Source organism: Bombus bifarius, unplaced genomic scaffold (assembly GCF_011952205.1).
Source record: "Bombus bifarius isolate JDL3187 unplaced genomic scaffold, Bbif_JDL3187 scf7180000008274, whole genome shotgun sequence".
NCBI lineage: Eukaryota > Metazoa > Arthropoda > Insecta > Hymenoptera > Apidae > Bombus > Bombus bifarius.
Window position 1 is genome coordinate 249,066 of NW_022884558.1, and position 15,980 is coordinate 265,045.

At 27.8% G+C, this 15,980-nt stretch overlaps 5 protein-coding genes and 1 long non-coding RNA gene across 13 annotated transcripts; 3 read left to right on the forward strand and 3 right to left on the reverse strand.

Moving 5' to 3' along the window:
* The first annotated feature begins 78 nt into the window (after nt 1-78).
* Nucleotides 79-1,707, forward strand: LOC117212115 (vacuolar protein sorting-associated protein 37B-like). Its single transcript, XM_033456627.1, has 4 exons — nt 79-517; nt 613-784; nt 886-968; nt 1,171-1,707. Exons 1-4 carry the CDS (start codon nt 386-388, stop codon nt 1,435-1,437), a joined length of 654 nt encoding a protein of 217 aa, XP_033312518.1. The 5' UTR covers nt 79-385; the 3' UTR covers nt 1,438-1,707.
* On the reverse strand, nt 1,629-3,371 carry LOC117212116 (dnaJ homolog subfamily C member 30, mitochondrial-like). 5 transcript variants are annotated; one of them, XM_033456630.1, is made up of 2 exons: nt 3,268-3,371; nt 1,629-2,636 (listed from the first exon to the last, which is right to left on the reverse strand). In XM_033456630.1, exon 2 carries the CDS (start codon nt 2,488-2,490, stop codon nt 1,852-1,854), a length of 639 nt encoding a protein of 212 aa, XP_033312521.1. In that variant the 5' UTR covers nt 2,491-2,636; nt 3,268-3,371; the 3' UTR covers nt 1,629-1,851. The 5 variants fall into 5 exon arrangements, with proteins under 5 accessions (XP_033312521.1, XP_033312519.1, XP_033312523.1 ...); XM_033456628.1 differs by having other exon boundaries at nt 3,255-3,371; XM_033456632.1 differs by lacking the exon at nt 3,268-3,371 and adding an exon at nt 2,995-3,131.
* A 200-nt stretch (nt 3,372-3,571) lies between these two features.
* LOC117212112 (WASH complex subunit 1-like) lies at nt 3,572-6,023 on the forward strand. Its single transcript, XM_033456622.1, has 4 exons — nt 3,572-3,976; nt 4,053-4,182; nt 4,267-4,822; nt 4,936-6,023. The coding sequence occupies exons 1-4, from the start codon at nt 3,955-3,957 to the stop codon at nt 5,788-5,790; spliced, it is 1,563 nt and encodes a 520-aa protein (XP_033312513.1). The 5' UTR covers nt 3,572-3,954; the 3' UTR covers nt 5,791-6,023.
* Nucleotides 6,024-6,156: 133 nt separating this feature from the next.
* LOC117212117 lies at nt 6,157-6,471 on the reverse strand. Its single transcript, XR_004488399.1, has 2 exons — nt 6,337-6,471; nt 6,157-6,206 (listed from the first exon to the last, which is right to left on the reverse strand). It is a non-coding gene; the product is annotated as an uncharacterized LOC117212117 (long non-coding RNA).
* Nucleotides 6,472-6,495: 24 nt separating this feature from the next.
* On the forward strand, nt 6,496-10,438 carry LOC117212113 (gonadotropin-releasing hormone II receptor). Of its 2 annotated transcripts, none has more exons than XM_033456623.1 (9): nt 6,496-7,373; nt 7,452-7,784; nt 7,949-8,229; nt 8,759-8,907; nt 9,334-9,439; nt 9,542-9,746; nt 9,837-9,960; nt 10,081-10,213; nt 10,281-10,438. In XM_033456623.1, the coding sequence occupies exons 2-9, from the start codon at nt 7,769-7,771 to the stop codon at nt 10,350-10,352; spliced, it is 1,086 nt and encodes a 361-aa protein (XP_033312514.1). In that variant the 5' UTR covers nt 6,496-7,373; nt 7,452-7,768; the 3' UTR covers nt 10,353-10,438. The 2 variants fall into 2 exon arrangements, with proteins under 2 accessions (XP_033312514.1, XP_033312516.1); XM_033456625.1 differs by having other exon boundaries at nt 7,715-7,784.
* Nucleotides 10,439-10,798: 360 nt separating this feature from the next.
* LOC117212110 (N-acetylgalactosaminyltransferase 7) lies at nt 10,799-15,569 on the reverse strand. Of its 3 annotated transcripts, none has more exons than XM_033456621.1 (11): nt 15,428-15,569; nt 14,717-14,895; nt 14,179-14,384; nt 13,936-14,102; nt 13,664-13,871; nt 13,410-13,586; nt 13,084-13,327; nt 12,766-12,987; nt 12,521-12,619; nt 12,315-12,440; nt 12,054-12,238 (listed from the first exon to the last, which is right to left on the reverse strand). In XM_033456621.1, exons 2-11 carry the CDS (start codon nt 14,873-14,875, stop codon nt 12,098-12,100), a joined length of 1,749 nt encoding a protein of 582 aa, XP_033312512.1. In that variant the 5' UTR covers nt 14,876-14,895; nt 15,428-15,569; the 3' UTR covers nt 12,054-12,097. The 3 variants fall into 3 exon arrangements, with proteins under 3 accessions (XP_033312510.1, XP_033312512.1, XP_033312511.1); XM_033456620.1 differs by lacking the exon at nt 15,428-15,569 and adding an exon at nt 15,195-15,378; XM_033456619.1 differs by lacking the exon at nt 15,428-15,569 and having other exon boundaries at nt 10,799-12,238; nt 14,717-14,875.
* Between the last annotated feature and the right edge of the window lie 411 nt (nt 15,570-15,980).

The following is a 15,980-nucleotide window of genomic DNA, read 5'->3' on the forward strand; positions in this document are numbered from 1 at the left end:
CTTGTATATAAGTCCATGATTTTTACATTGAGTCGTGTATCTATTAACTTGTTATTTTACAGTGATTTCAAGTAATATCATAATATCTATTATCTATAAATTGTGTCATTAATTGAAACGCATATTTTGATAAAATTTACGCGATTAAAATTGTATTAAGTTTTGATAATTATATTTAATAATAATCAATTTCACATTATAACTAAATTAATAAAATTTTTTTTATGTGGAAAGGTCAATCAATGTATTTTTATATTAACCAGTGTGTATAACAAAATGTTGATTCTGTGTAATATAATTAAATAAATCGACAACAATTTTGCTTAAAAAATAAAATTTAATTCATGAACATTATCATAACCGCGAAACTGATTAATATTAAATAATGTTTAAATCAAATCAAGAACCAGACATACCTGCAGCACTAGGTCTGTTATCACATTTAACAAACGATGAACTGAAGGAATTATTAAACGATGATTCAAAATTTGAAGATATTGTAAAAGATGTAAAGCAGGTAATTAAATTGTTACTAGAGGTATTTTACGTTTCCAATTTATAATTTTTCTATGTGTGGAATTTTATGTAATTCACATCTTTTCTTTCTATCAGTTTAAGAATTTAGAAACTGAAAAAGAATTATTAATGGCAAGTAATACATCTCTGGCAGAGTTTAATTTATCAAAACAACCAGAATTACAAGAAGGTAAACAAATATTAAAGGAACTTAGTGAAAAAGGAAGTAGATTATGCATGAGCGTAAAAGAAAAATTGGATGAGATAAGTATGTATTCTTTCTTTTTCCCTGTACTAGTACTAGTTATATATTCTATATAATATATAAATAATAACTAACACTTATTATATTTTTTCTAATATTTACAGAAAATAAGTCTGGGGAAATGACTGCTGATACTGCATTAGATTTATTGCAAACAGCAGCAGCGGAAATTGAAGAAGAATCAGAAGTATGACTTAATACTATTATAATTATTAATACATTGTCATTCTCATATTTCATTTTGTTAATTTTTATTATATTTATATTTCTTCTTTTATCATTCTTTCCAGAAAGATTTATATGAAACTCATTTGTTTGGCAATGTGTTAAAATTCTTGAACATAATTTGTGATTTCTACAAAGTAATATTTGTATTTTTTAATATACAGACCATAGCTGAAAAATTTCTGGCTGGAGATATGGAAGTAGATGAATTTTTAGAACAATTTTTATCACGTCGAAAATTAATGCATCTACGTAAAGTTAAAGTAGATAAATTGAGAGAGTTAATAAGAAAATCACATACTGCTGTTGGTCCTGGATATCCAATAGCTAGTAATTTTAGAAGTCTAGCTCCTGCTGTTCCTTATCCAGCTGGACCTGTTTCAATGCCAATGCCTGTACCATCTGGTTTTCCATATTTTAAACCATACTAAGTTACATTTATTACAATACAGCATTGTATTACAATCAGTTAAGTTCTTAAATATTGAATTTTCTTTAATGTATAAGAAATACGTAATTTTAATTAACAATATTTTTAAGTGATTAACGCATATGATATATCAAAATATTTGTAACATTTAATTAATAGATAATATAATTAAGATAATTTACAACCAATGTATTAGATTTTGTAATGTTATTGTGATATATTAAAATAGATTCGTTTTCTGAAATAAATATGTTAAAATATATAATATAAACTGTATGTACACGTTTTTGATATTGGGGTTAATGAAATAAACATGTAAATGTTATCATGTTCCACATAGACATATTTTTCATCATAATTTTCTTCTTATATCTGTTCTTTATGTAAATAAAGACTAATTTTAAACATACAATTGTTACTTATTTCTATGCTTCCGTGCAGCTTTAAACTCCTCATATTTCCTATTATCTATGCGTTCATAAATGAAGATTACTATTGTCATCAATATTAATAAAATTATTATAACAAGTAGATCTGGATTGTTGTGTGTACTTCCCATAATTTCCATATTTATCTTTTTTTTTTCATTTGTTAATAGATTCTTTTGAAATGTATCACTATAATGTTGCTGTACCCACTCATCAAAATTAAAAATGTTTCTAGGTCGATTTTTATATAGTTGGATGTTTTTTGGTTTAAACCTCTCATATCTTTTATTTTTCAAACTCTGCAAATCCTGATTAATTAGTTGAGTTCTATCATATTGTTTACGTGTTTCATATTTACTAAGTACGTCATATGCATTTGAAATTTCATGAAACATTTCTTTTGCAGATTCACTTTTATTCTTGTCAGGATGAAATTTTAATGTCAATTCATAATATGCAGACTTTATTTCATTATAAGTTGCAGTTGGTTGCAATCCCAACGTCTCATAATGCGTTTTAGTCTTCGTAGCTAGATTTGCCATTACTGGTAGTGATAACATAGATTGTTTTACACATTTAAACAGAACTCCTTTATTTACATCTATCAAAAAGCAATGAATAAGCATGTTCTTCAACGTTTAGTCTTTATTACTATAAGCTTATTTTCATATACTGTGAACAGTAAAGATTATTTTATAAATTTATGTACACTTTGTCATATCTTATAGCAAAATATTTCATGTTTTGTTAAAAGATTGATATAATCTATAACCTAAAAAGAAAAAAAGAATAGTTAATTAAATGTTACAGTATATTAGAAATTATGAGTAAAACATTATTATGTATTAATATGAAATTATCATATTAGCTAACCAACATAACCATTGTCTGAATATATAAATGTATCTATATTCAATAGTATTTGCTTTATACAAGAGTATATTATTATCATATATTACAGTAATCAATATTAATTTGATTGGATCTCTTCAAATTTATGACATATTATGTACAATTTATTCGTAATGTTTTTAGACAACTTTTATGAAATATAATTTGAATTATATTTAATATATAATAATAATAATGAAATATAACAAATTGATATTGAAAGACCTTTATGGACTTACAAAATTAGACAGAATATCGTTAATTATCAGAAATGTTGTAATCTAGATTAATAGTCAGGTACAAATTGTTACATGGTTTTTTGGATAAAAAGATAAATTGTTGTTATCGGTAAATTATGATATATGTCTTCAATATTAAATAAATAATCTCTTTGTTTTGTCACACGCATTTATTTAATTAACATTAATTAACTAATTTAATGAAATCTTATGATGCATGAAATAATTTCCAAATTTATAATTAATTTTAAAATGCATACATTTTAATCTTACCACTCTAGAAACTTAATAATAAACGAATAAAAGATTATTTGAATATTGTTTAGTAATTAAAGTAAACAACACTCTTTTGTTAGAACAGATTACAAGTAAATATATATGTATATAATAAATAATCTGTGTTATTAAATATAGATTATTGTGACGTAAAATATATCTAAATATAAAACAGAATATCAGAATTTTATAACATTTAAATGTTGCGTCAAAAATAATAGAACAGATTCGCGATCATCTTTATGGTATCAAGGCAGATACACAATAGTTTTATCATTGAGATGTTAGCATAATGAATGTTTATTTATTCCATAATATCGAATATTTTTTATGGCATAAAAAATGTAAATAATATATTATTCTCTTTTATGTAAAAAAAGACCATTGCATTCTATTTAGTTGTCACATACATGAACACTTCGTAAAAATAATTAATGGCAGATCTACGTGTAAATCTACATGTAAACTTTCCAAAAGAACTATTAAATTTATTTTGATTATCATACGATTGTATGGATCAGGTTAACTGGTGATGATAAGTGTACTAAAAATTTAATCTATGCAAAATGTTTTGTATGTGGCTAAATGTCAACGTAATTATGTGTGTGTATTATGCTGCAATGGAACATAATATGACTTTTTATTGAGTTAAGAAAATATACATATTATTAAAAAACATTAACAATGCCAAACCGAACTGAAATTGGTAAATAAATTAATTTATATATATAAGAGGAAAAATATAAAAAAATAAACATATTTTATATAAATTTTATATTTAGGTGTTATTCCTGATAATTTAAGGCACGAGGAAACAATAGTTCAAATAGCAGAAGCTCTCGACAATCTAGATTCTGCTGTTAATTATATATTTGAGTCTATTGATAAAAGGCTTTTTCAAAATGGTCAAAGGTACTTTTCTTCTATATTACTAAATATTTTAGGAATTAAAATTTTTTTAATTTATACAAAAATGTTAATACATTTTTTTTCTAGATTGTCAAATGTTAAAGATAGGGCCACAAAACTTCAAGATCGATTAAAATATTTACAAACTAACTTAAATTTAAAAGCTGTAAAAATGTTTTCTGCTGCAAGGTATCCTGCTAGTCACACATACAAAGAATATGAATTGGCTATACCGCCTCAGTGTGATGATATCAATAAGATACCAAAAGTTTACAAATGTTCTGTACCTATAAGAGATATTCCTGAAACATATCTATCTTCTAATTGTAAAACAGAAGATGGCCAATATGTATCAAATAATAATCTGCAAGAAAAGCTACAATTTTATCATGTTCGATCTAAATCTAATAAAGAACTTTATACAGATAACAACGAAGTGACATTCCCTTTTGAATTATCTTCGATCAATTCTCTATTGTTCAGTAGTATGGACAATCCATATAAGATATCTACTAAACAGACTTCCCACAAATTAAATGACAAACAGCAAATAGAAGATGCACCAGATTCAATTATACAACCATGGTTATCATCAGAAATGGATTTATCTAGTAGTTATCTATATACACCAACCTTAGGAGAGGTAAGATCTTTTATTAAAATTTAATTTTAATATTGTTTAATTACAATATATTACTTATAAAATGTAAAGAAGGATACAGAACATATTGTCACATGAAATATTCTATCACGCAGGTGCCACAGATAAATGTGCCGCTAATACTTCCGGATCTACCTGGAATTGTAGACGATGAAAAATTCGTTTTAGACTTTAATTCTCAAAGTCCTATTGCACCTTCCTCAGCAGTAACCACTCCTACCGTTCGGCTTGATCTACCAACTCCAACATCAACAATAGACGAGAAGGATTCGAGTACAAAACATGACCGAACTATCCCAAACTTACCTGGCTTTGCCGATACCGATTTCTCAAAAGATTCTACTGAGCCTGCTCCACCACCTCCTCCTCCTCCCTTGATCGCATCAGACACGTCGACTTCTGCTTCTTCGAACTCTAAGACTGATAGCCGTTCCTCATTAGTCTCATCGTTGTTAGATCCATCGATACCACCGCCACCGCCACCGCCACTACCACCGCCACCTCTTTCTCCTCCACCGCCTCCACCGCCACTGCCTCCAGCTGAATCCAAAACAACCATTCCTGAATCTCAAACTAAAGATTCAGACAAAAAGAAAATTGTTAAGGATCTGAATAAAGCAATCAAACCGGATGTCAGATCTAATTTAATGGAAGCTATTCGCAACGCTGGTGGTATAGGAAGGGCGAAACTGAGACATACTGTACCACCAGAGGAAAAAGAAGGAAATCGTTGGTCCTCTGCATCCGTTGGAGGAGATTTAATGGCTGATTTGCACGCAAAATTAGCACTCAGAAGGAAGGGAATCGCTGGTTCCGGAGGTAGTGCTCTCGAAAGAATGTCCAGCTTGATTCCTCCTCCTCCCAAACCAAGCGATGCAGTTGCGTCAGATAGAAATTCGGCCACCAGCGAGTACGACTCTCAACCAGATACCGATGATTGGGACGAGTAACGCTACTCGATATTGTTAATTATGTACAGTTTCTAATTCAAATTTCATTCACTTATCATATTTAACATTTCATGTATAGTTCCATTCATAAATTATTGGAAACTTACTTGGGAAATTTATAACAAAATAGAATTTATGTTATAAAATAATCTAATTTTGTAAAACATGTTAGTATTTGTATATTTGTTAATTGTATATATACATATATTATGCAGAAAAGATCTAAAATTATACATTGAATTCATTATTTTTAATAATTATATTTCAAATTCATTTTTTGTAATTTTTATTAACGATTTCATTAAATAATTTCAATTTTAAAAACTTGTACATTTATGTACATTAAAGTTTTTTGACAATTTTTCCCTCCATTGAACTTTGCTCTTGTTTTATCTTTTAATCTTCTTCACATAATCCTAAAAAAGAATACTTAATTACATGTGGTGAAAATAATGCCCAAAGTTGGAATTAAAAGGGTTCCTGGGTGTCTTTAGTAATAGTAAAGACACTTAATTGAATTAAAAATAAATTCTAATAGAATTTTACCATTTTTCTAAAATGGAATCTTCGTTATTGTCATCAGCATTCGACAGTAACATAATAACAGCGTATTCTTATCGGTTTTGATTTAACACTTGACCCTAGATTAGCGGACCAATCGTCTGTAGGTTTATAAATGTTAGTTGCACCATGGAATTGGCAGTTTTTGCTTGGATGTTCCTGTCTTTGATATTTCAGTTATCATCTCTTTATTAAATTCATTTAAGCTTTAAATTCTTAGTTAAATTGTGATTTAACTTTACAAGTTAATTTTCGTCTTATTTTTGCCATTCTTTACAAATAGATGACTTTTATCTCACAAACATTGTTATAAACTATATAATATGAACTACGTACCAGTTTTCGAAGAAGTGTCATATTCTGTTTAAATTTTCTTATTCATACGTTATTTAAGCATGTATTACTTTGATCCACGTGTGTTGAAAATTTAAGATAGTGAAACCGAGTTTAACCGAGAAAATGAGAATTATTTATAAAAGAAGATATAGAAAAAATTGTTGGAACAATGGATAAATTTTGAACGGTGTTTTATCAATAAAATCTTTCTAATTAACTAAAAACTAAATTTTATATTAAAGTGAATAATTAATTTAAAAATCCACAATTAAAAAGATTTAAAAGATTCGAAATTTTGGTAGAAAATGTTGGGACATTAAAACATACTTCATGGCATTATGTGTTTAAGAAGAAGAAGACAATCATTTCTACGTTCATTAAAATATCAGAGACGAATTAATTTGAAAGGATCTGAAAAAATTAATCAAATTAATTGCAATTGAATTTGAACAAAAAATGGGGAGTGATTTTTGTTATAGTCGCAGTCCAAAGTGTCGTACAAATGAATAATGAATTTATCGATATCGGTATCAAACGCTGTTGATATTTGAACAACAGAATGGATTAAAGTGTAAGATGTATGGTGTTGTGATAGAAGAGAACGAATGACATAATATGTATTTGTAATTCGTATTAATTACTGCAAAAATTAAGGGTGCACACATTTTACACATGACGAACGAAATGTATGATGAAGATTAATCTTCATAATTCTTGATATTACAACGTATCCCTCGTTATTTGACTACTTCTTTTTTTATTAGTTTTGCACACTTCTACATCCGTATACTGATGATATAATTGTATGAGTTACAAAATCATTAATTTGAGAAAACTTTGGATAAGACGATAACGCTAAAACTCTGGCTGTTCAATGGTCATTCTTTATCTGTGCTTACATTTTTCTTCTTTATCATCTTGGTACCATTTCAGTTTTAAATATTTGACTTGTTATATTTTTGTAGAAATTAGTTATGACAAAACTTTGTTTTAAGAGGTTCCGATCGTACGTGAATTCTGATTTTAGGGAAGTGTAGAAAATAAAAGAAGACATTTCATTTACTAAAATAATTTTTACTTTATGGTTTATTATCAAGGTAAAGCTATATTCTATTAAGATAAATTCTTTTTTTAATCATTTATAAGGTCATCATTTCTTTCTAATTTGGTATTAATTCGTCGTGTTTTTATAATAATTTTTAAATTCCAAATATAATTCCAAATTTAATTATTAATTATTTATCAATTCATTTGATACCAGAATTTCTAAAAGTATTGAGATACATTATGGAAAATGGAATAAAAACGATTAGTTCTATGGAACTGTCCAATTCGCGGGCAAATATTTCGAATGAAGTGGAATTACCGATTGATATGCGTTTCAATGAAGGCCACATTGTTAGTATTGTCTTTTACAGCGTGTTAATGATAATATCTGCAATCGGAAACACGACGGTGTTAGTATTAATTATGCGTCGCAAACATGTATCCAAATCGAGGATACACACGATGTTAATGCATCTTGCGATCGCTGATCTACTTGTAAGTATAATTCAGTATATTCTTCTCTCTTTATCAATATTGAAATATTATAATAAACTTTAATTATAATTGCATTATAATTGCTATAGCTTTGGTTTGTAATTTATAACTAAATTTTTCGAAGATCGATAACTTTTTGCATGAAAATCTAGTGATCCCTTAATTTTTCGTAATGTAATAGTAGATTAATTATGGTAATTTTTCTTGAGAAAATTAATTAACGCGTTCGTAAATACAAGCTAATATCGTAACAATTATATCGTTAAAAATTTCACTACCGACACATACCATAGATAGACTATAAAGTAAAAGTAAGGTAAGATACTACGTACAATTTGCCTCTATGTATTAACAAACATTAATACCATGCAATAATGCTACGTAAATCAATGATCTTTGTACAGAGTATTTTCCATTCAAAATAATCGAACTAGTTTAATATCTTTTATAAATAAATAGAAGGAAAATACATACTACATAGAAATGAGTTTTATTAAATAAAATTATATTAACCTGAAACAATTTTCAGGTAACTTTTTTAATGATGCCACTCGAAATCGGTTGGGCGGTCACAGTCTCCTGGAAAGCAGGAGACGCGATGTGCCGAATAATGGCTTTTTTTAGGATGTTCGGTCTGTACTTATCATCTTTCATTCTGGTATGCATAAGTATAGACAGGTCAGTTTAATTTTTTAAAGCAATCTTATTTTTTCTATTTTTTCTTTCTTTTCTCACTCAATATAGTAAAAAAATTGTACTGACCATTTTAGGAAGCTTACGTCGCATTTCTTTTTTGTAGCTCTCAATTGTTGAATCAACTAATTTTTAAATTTTTCTATACAAAAAATTACAAATGTAAAACTTACATTGTTTATATATTATATATTATAATTTGTTATAAATATAAAAAATAGTTATAAAAAAGAAATTCTCATATACTATTGATCTGCTTTTACATTTCATAAATTCATGGATAAGGCAATGAAATAAAAAATAAAGTAATAATGAATTCTATTTTTAGTGGCATCATAGTTAAATTTTTAATAATTTTTTACAAAATTGAAATAAAATATTACTGAAAAATATTAAATTTTCTAATTTCAGATATTATGCAATAATAAAACCATTGCAATTGTGGAATGTTAATAGAAGAGGAAAAATTATGTTAAGCAGTGCTTGGGTGGGATCTGTCATGTGTTCAATGCCTCAGGTATGATAATTATAAATAACTGATAAAAGTGGAGAATCTTACATTTTCTAATTTAGTTCAAAATACACATAGTATATCTACTGTAATTTTTTTCTTCCTTAGATGCTAGTATTTCACCTGGAAACTCATCCAAATATCACATGGTATTCACAGTGTGTCACGTTTAATGCATTTGCAACATATACTCACGAAATAACTTATTCTGTCTTTGGAATGATCATGATGTATTGCTTTCCCCTTGTCGTAATAATATACACCTACGCGAACATTTTACTGGAAATATGCAGAAGATCGAAAAAGAGCGAAGGTAATATATATAAATTTTAGTAAATTCTTATAAAATCAGAAAACAATTTACTTATTTTTCATGAAATAGTAAATGGTTAACGAATTTCAGATAAAATTCGTCGTTCTTCTATGGCTTTTCTTACACGAGCGAAAATACGAACATTAAAGATGACGGTGATCATTGTTGCTGTATTCTTTATTTGCTGGACACCATATTACGTAATGAGTCTTTGGTAAGTGCTATTACTCGTTAATAGGAAAACATATGTATTAGGACATTGAATCCTAAAGTATCCTATATTATATACATAAGTCTATCTGACATTGAAAAAAAAATATACCTAAATGTATAGGTATTGGATTGATCGAAATTCAGCATATAAAGTTGATCAACGAATCCAGAAAGGTCTCTTTCTATTCGCATGTACAAACTCCTGCATGAATCCTATTGTTTATGGTGCATTTAATATTAGAGATCGTAATAAGGTAAATATTTCTTTTTCTACTCGATAACTATATAAATAGATATCTATATAATTTAATGTTATTTCAGACATCTGTAAGACCAACTACTATAGAAACTCGAGTCACTCCATTGTCACTGTCACTCAAGCTTCTTGATTAACGTTTACTTTTCTGTAAGAGATGTTAATTAGAATTGTAAGTTAAGTCTAGTCCTCAATATCAAACTTAACTGTGATTGACCATATACTTCAGAAAATGATATTTGCTATAATTAAGTACTAAATATTAATAGCTTTTTTGCTCCGATCCGAATATCTGAGAATACAGGTTCGGGATGAATCGGAAGAATTCGGGTGAGATCCTGCCCGAATCTTTCCAATCCGTCCTGAAGCTTGGATTTCCAAGTCCCTTACAACCTTAAGCACCTGTATATATTTAAAATAATAATTAAATTATTAAACTTCTCTAAAGTAACAATACTATTTATTCACTCACTTGTATGAAATTTAAATAAAGTTATTTTCTTACAATAAAAAATATTAATAAAATTGATAGTTCTTCATATAATTGACATAAAGATTTAACAGTCACAGAAAAAACAGAGAATTATTACAAATTATATATTTACTTTATTTTATTAGTACATAACCTGTGATAAAACATTCCTTTTATTTTTTTACATTATGCTAAGTAACTTCTTGCCTGAAAGTGTGTTTTAAAAAATTAAAAACCATTACAAAACTACATCAGTAACATGCTCTCTTAAGAAGAATCAGTCGAAAACGGAAGCACACATTCTCATATTATATCGATAATTTAAGCGAAATGCACTCTAAAATGATTAAAACATATACATTCCTTGCAACCGTTTAAGACGCGTGTCCACCAATCATGCTAATAGTTTATAAACGTTTGCAAGCCTATTAACCAGTCAATGCACAGATGGAACACGTATGCACGCAAATATTTACTAACATTTGTAAATTCTTTCCAATAATTTCGACAGAAGAAATATAATAAGATCCTAAACCAGTATTGTCCACACGAATAGCACCTCATGTGGTTGTGGATTTCTTATAAATCACAACTATCAAACAAACAAAGGCACGATGAAGAGACAAGACTACTATCGTCTTCAAAAACTAGCTTTATCTATCCTTATTTATTAGTATTTGAGCGATATTTAATAAATATTCACCACCAATATTTGCTAACATCTCTAAATGCTCACAAACATTTGTAAGCATTTTGCACGATCGGTGGATACGCGAATGTGTGCAGCAATCTCTTTTTTATTTCGAGCAGATATAGGGAATCTTTATTTAAAGAAAGTGATTCTACTAATCTTATTCTACTACTCAAAAAATAGATAAACTAGGAGCGAACTTAAATTTATCTAAGATAAGATAAGACAAACCATGACGTGTCAATATACTCGGCATTATAGGAAGTTATATGAAAGAATCTCAAACATGGCTGTATTTTAATAAATTATGTTATTGTATTATATTAAAACAGTTTCATTGAAATTGTATCAAAATGAGCAGTTTCTTCATTTCATTAATGATCATGACTTATTTACGGTTTCAAATGACGATATAAGTCTTATTTTAGCGCTGTTAAGATTTTACAGCCCTATTTTTTATATAAGTATTTTATAACTGTTATTTTAAAGTAAATTTTAAAGAAAAATTTACAATATGATCTTTACGCATTTTTGATTTTGCACAAATATTCGAGTTATTTATAGTAGGGAAATATAAAACACCATGTATTGTAAACACAATTTTTTGTACAAAAGAATAGTCAATGCATAGATAGATTTTTGCCAAAAGTCTTTAATAAGTATAGTTTAATTCAGCATGAAACGTCTCATATGCAAACAGCACCAGTACTTACGTTTCTTCACCACTTTGGATGAATTTGATGGAAAGACCACTGTTGATACGTATTATTGATATCACATGGCATTAGTGATAGCTGTTGAGTTTGAGGATGAAGTGCCATGCACTTCTTGTGCACTCTGTGTAAAAGCGTCTTCGTTTTCTGCAAAAGTAATATATCATTTATAATAAAATAAAAAATTGGGCAATAAAATGGTAACATATTTATTGACATTTACCTCATCGTATTGCCATGGACCATCTACAGTCCCTAACCGGCAAAATACGAATTTCACTCCTTGACTATCAGCAGATATGCATCGTTCTCCGACACCTAATTGACCTTTAGCGTTTAATCTAATTAACTGAAAAATGAAACTATATAAATCATAATTCATAAATAAAGAATTTTGCTTAAAAAGAGATATAAAAAGTAAAAAATTACCTGATTATTACCAAATCCATGACAATCAGTAGTAGCCATTAAACTAGGAGGCGAATGACTCATTGTATCCAAACACATTCCTGTCGCTATGTTTCGCAACTAAGATTAAAAAGAAAATAAAAAGAGAAGAAAAAATTCAGTGACATGTAGAAACACACATAAAAAATTACGACATAATATAACATAAAAAATTATAGAACATAATAGAACAAAAAATTATAGGCGATAGATATTGTTATTATTACCTCTCCCCAGTGAATATTAGGTGGTAATTCGGGAAATTTATCGAAAACATCATAAGCAACATTTTCCATATACCATTGAAAACTTTTACACCTTTTCCTTCTTTTAAATTCTAATTGCTCTGATATATCACCATGATCAAGCAATTGCGCTAGTGGTTCCCTTGTATAAAAGAATTCTTTATATTTATCATCAAACCAAGTTTCAACAACTCTTTTATAATTCTAGAAAGAGTTAACGATTTTTATAAATTTATATTAAATCATATGTTATTTTATATCCTTCAAATTAATTTAAACCCATAAAAATGTTTTACTTACTATGGTTATCAGCGGTCCTTTTTTTTTTTGAGCTAATTTTCCAAATGTATAGGGCATAAACCCTCTATACACATGACCAACGTGCGAACATGGTACCCAAAGAATATTTCCCCCACATTGCCATATTTTAAATGATAACTCAAAGTTTTCTCCACCCCACACAAGCAATCCGTCATCATATCCACCCAACGACAAAAAGTATTCACGATTTATCGCAAATAAGCCACCAGCGTGAGTAGGAGACCTGAAATGAGTTATTCCTGATATATGAATGTAAAATAACTTCATTCTACATGTCTAAGAATATTTTTTAAAATGTGAGTTACTTGTATGGCATGCTGTTATAAGGTCGAGATTTTTTCTCCCGTGCAGGAAGTTCATTTTCTTTATACAGCATTCCCCATTCAAAAATACCTCTATATAAATGTCCTTCTTGATACACAGGTCGATACTCAAAGGTCTTATGGTCAATGCCATCGATAATAGGAACTGTCATCACAGTTCTAGAAATATTTAAAAGATTTTAATAAATTAACTTTCAGATGAATAATAGAGAATTTATTATTTGATAAAAAATTACCTATCAACAGCTATTGGGGCTAAGAGAGGTGGTAACCAGTTAACATTAACTTCACAATGTGCATCCAAAAACACTATAACTTCACCCTTAGCTTCACGTGCACCACGTGATCTCGTTCTTATTAAACCTTCTCTTTTATCATTTCTTATTAATTTTACTTTACCTTCCCACCGTTCTATATATGAATCTAAATCTCCTTTTAAATTATCTATAAAAATACATACTTGTTATTCCTTTTATTTTGATACTCTTACCATATTACTGCTATTCACCTTTATCAGAAAAGTCATCTACAAGTAAAATTTCTTCTAAAAATTGTGGGGGAGTACGATTTATCACACTGTGAACAGTTCTCAGTAATACAGACCAACCTTCATTATGAAATACTATAATTACACTAGTTCGGGGGAGTACTTCTGGATAATTCCAGTGTTTACATCTGTAAACAGAATAAGTGAAAATCTAGTTTAAATATTACTGTTATAAAATGTTTAATTGTAGCAATATTGATTTACTCAGGCATTCTTGTATCAAGGATCGATCTATCTAATGAAATTTCATCCGAGCACACCATATTCATGCCATAATCTATTTCTGATTGTTGAACATCATTCTGTTGATCATCCCTAAGGATATAAGGTTTCCCTCCTTCTCCAGGTCCACTTCTAATTGATACATGCTTGAGTTCAAAATTACCAAGCTCTTTTGATAGAACTGGTACCTATAGAATAGTAGTTCATATAAAATACATTTATATAAAAGTATAAAAAACATTTTATGCTTTACTTTCATAGAATTTCTTCCTTCAGTTCCTTTTTTAAATGTAATTATTGTTTTGAATGTATCTTTATCATACTATGCTAAGTGTAATATACTATAGGTGACATACTTATATTATTAGTCATTTATATGAGAAAATTTCAATGAATAAATTATTACAGTTCATTTTTGTAATTTATCTTAAGACAAGATTGCTTTTAATAGGATGCTGATACTTTTATGTTTAAAAAATTATGTTTATATAGTATAAAAATAATTTAATATTATATTTACCCGTTTAACTGATTTTAGACTATCTGACCAATATTCCTTTAAATTGTTAATAGGCTTGTCAGAAAAAAAGTTTATAACAATATACAATGTGTAAAGCAAAAATATGCTACAGATAATAATACTGAAAAGACGATTTCGCCTGAGCTGTACAATTCTCATTTTGTTTAAGATAATCACACCTGAAATAAAAATTTGGCAATAACATTTTTATAATTCATAACATTATAATCGAAGAATTTATCTCATTATATATTGAGAAATCTACATAAATATAAAATAAAAAATAATCTTTGGGTACATGACAAAAACAACTGATAAAGAGGAGAAAACGAAGTATGCAACGTACATAGCTGAAAATAATTAAAAAATTAAAACTTAAAATAGTGTTATTGCTTCAATACTCATTTAATCACTACACAATCTAAATATTTGTTGAAATATTGTAGTAAAGAGCTAAAAAGAAAATATCTTTAATTACCTCAATTAAAAATACATAAACATATGAAATAGAATATGTATATTTCAGTAAATTAATCTTTTGAATATATTACAATGATATTAAAAATTATATCATAATAAACCGAATCATTATTCAAAGAATCTGAAGCTACGTTGCTTCACACCACAGCCAACGTGTCTTTTGCACACACTGAAGTACTTACTTACATACATATGTACGGGAAGAGTGTATATAAATACATATGTACTTACATGCTTCTATCTTCTACTTTCGCATAAACCAATATGCGTTCGACATTTTTAAATTTCAATCAAAAAATTGATTAAAATATCGCTATCTGGCGTTCATTGGTATTGTACGAACTTGGTGGAAACATTGTACACTATTCGAAAAAAAATGTATTCTCTGAAAACCACATACTATTTTTTCATTATACAAATTAATAAATTTACAAATGTTATCTTGTTAATCAAAGAAATGCAAATCCTATAATATTTACATAGTTTATATTGCATTGCATTATTGAGAAATATATAGCATCTATTAAAGTTTTATTACATAAACATCGTAAAATTGCATACGATGAATACTTGACACATTGTTATGATAATTTAAATAATATGTAATACAGTTACTTATAAAATTTTATCACTAAAATAAGATTAAATGAATATAATCAATTCAGTAAGCGTTTAGAAAGAAGAAATATTTTTCATGCAATAATACTGTGTTAATTGTCTAAAATTTGGTTTTGTTATCTCTGTTAGTTCTTTCAACTTAGACATGGAATGAAGTTATAGAAGT

Excerpts from the sequence above, each read along its gene's own strand:
- LOC117212113 (XM_033456623.1), top strand. Across the intron at positions 8,230-8,758 it reads TTGCGATCGCTGATCTACTT|GTAACTTTTTTAATGATGCC; the intron begins GTAAGTATAATT and ends AACAATTTTCAG. Across the intron at positions 9,747-9,836 it reads AAGATCGAAAAAGAGCGAAG|ATAAAATTCGTCGTTCTTCT; the intron begins GTAATATATATA and ends AACGAATTTCAG.
- LOC117212116 (XM_033456630.1), bottom strand. The coding sequence starts at position 2,490 with ATGCTTATTCATTGCTTTTTGATAGATGTAAATAAAGGAGTTCTGTTT.
- LOC117212110 (XM_033456619.1), bottom strand. The coding sequence starts at position 14,875 with ATGAGAATTGTACAGCTCAGGCGAAATCGTCTTTTCAGTATTATTATC. Across the intron at positions 14,385-14,716 it reads GTCTAAAATCAGTTAAACGG|GTACCAGTTCTATCAAAAGA; the intron begins GTAAATATAATA and ends ACTATTCTATAG. Across the intron at positions 12,239-12,314 it reads GTCCATGGCAATACGATGAG|AAAACGAAGACGCTTTTACA; the intron begins GTAAATGTCAAT and ends TTACTTTTGCAG.
- LOC117212115 (XM_033456627.1), top strand. The coding sequence starts at position 386 with ATGTTTAAATCAAATCAAGAACCAGACATACCTGCAGCACTAGGTCTG. Across the intron at positions 518-612 it reads TTGTAAAAGATGTAAAGCAG|TTTAAGAATTTAGAAACTGA; the intron begins GTAATTAAATTG and ends TCTTTCTATCAG. Across the intron at positions 969-1,170 it reads AAATTGAAGAAGAATCAGAA|ACCATAGCTGAAAAATTTCT; the intron begins GTATGACTTAAT and ends TTTAATATACAG.
- LOC117212112 (XM_033456622.1), top strand. The coding sequence starts at position 3,955 with ATGCCAAACCGAACTGAAATTG. Across the intron at positions 3,977-4,052 it reads GCCAAACCGAACTGAAATTG|GTGTTATTCCTGATAATTTA; the intron begins GTAAATAAATTA and ends TTTTATATTTAG. Across the intron at positions 4,823-4,935 it reads ATACACCAACCTTAGGAGAG|GTGCCACAGATAAATGTGCC; the intron begins GTAAGATCTTTT and ends TCTATCACGCAG.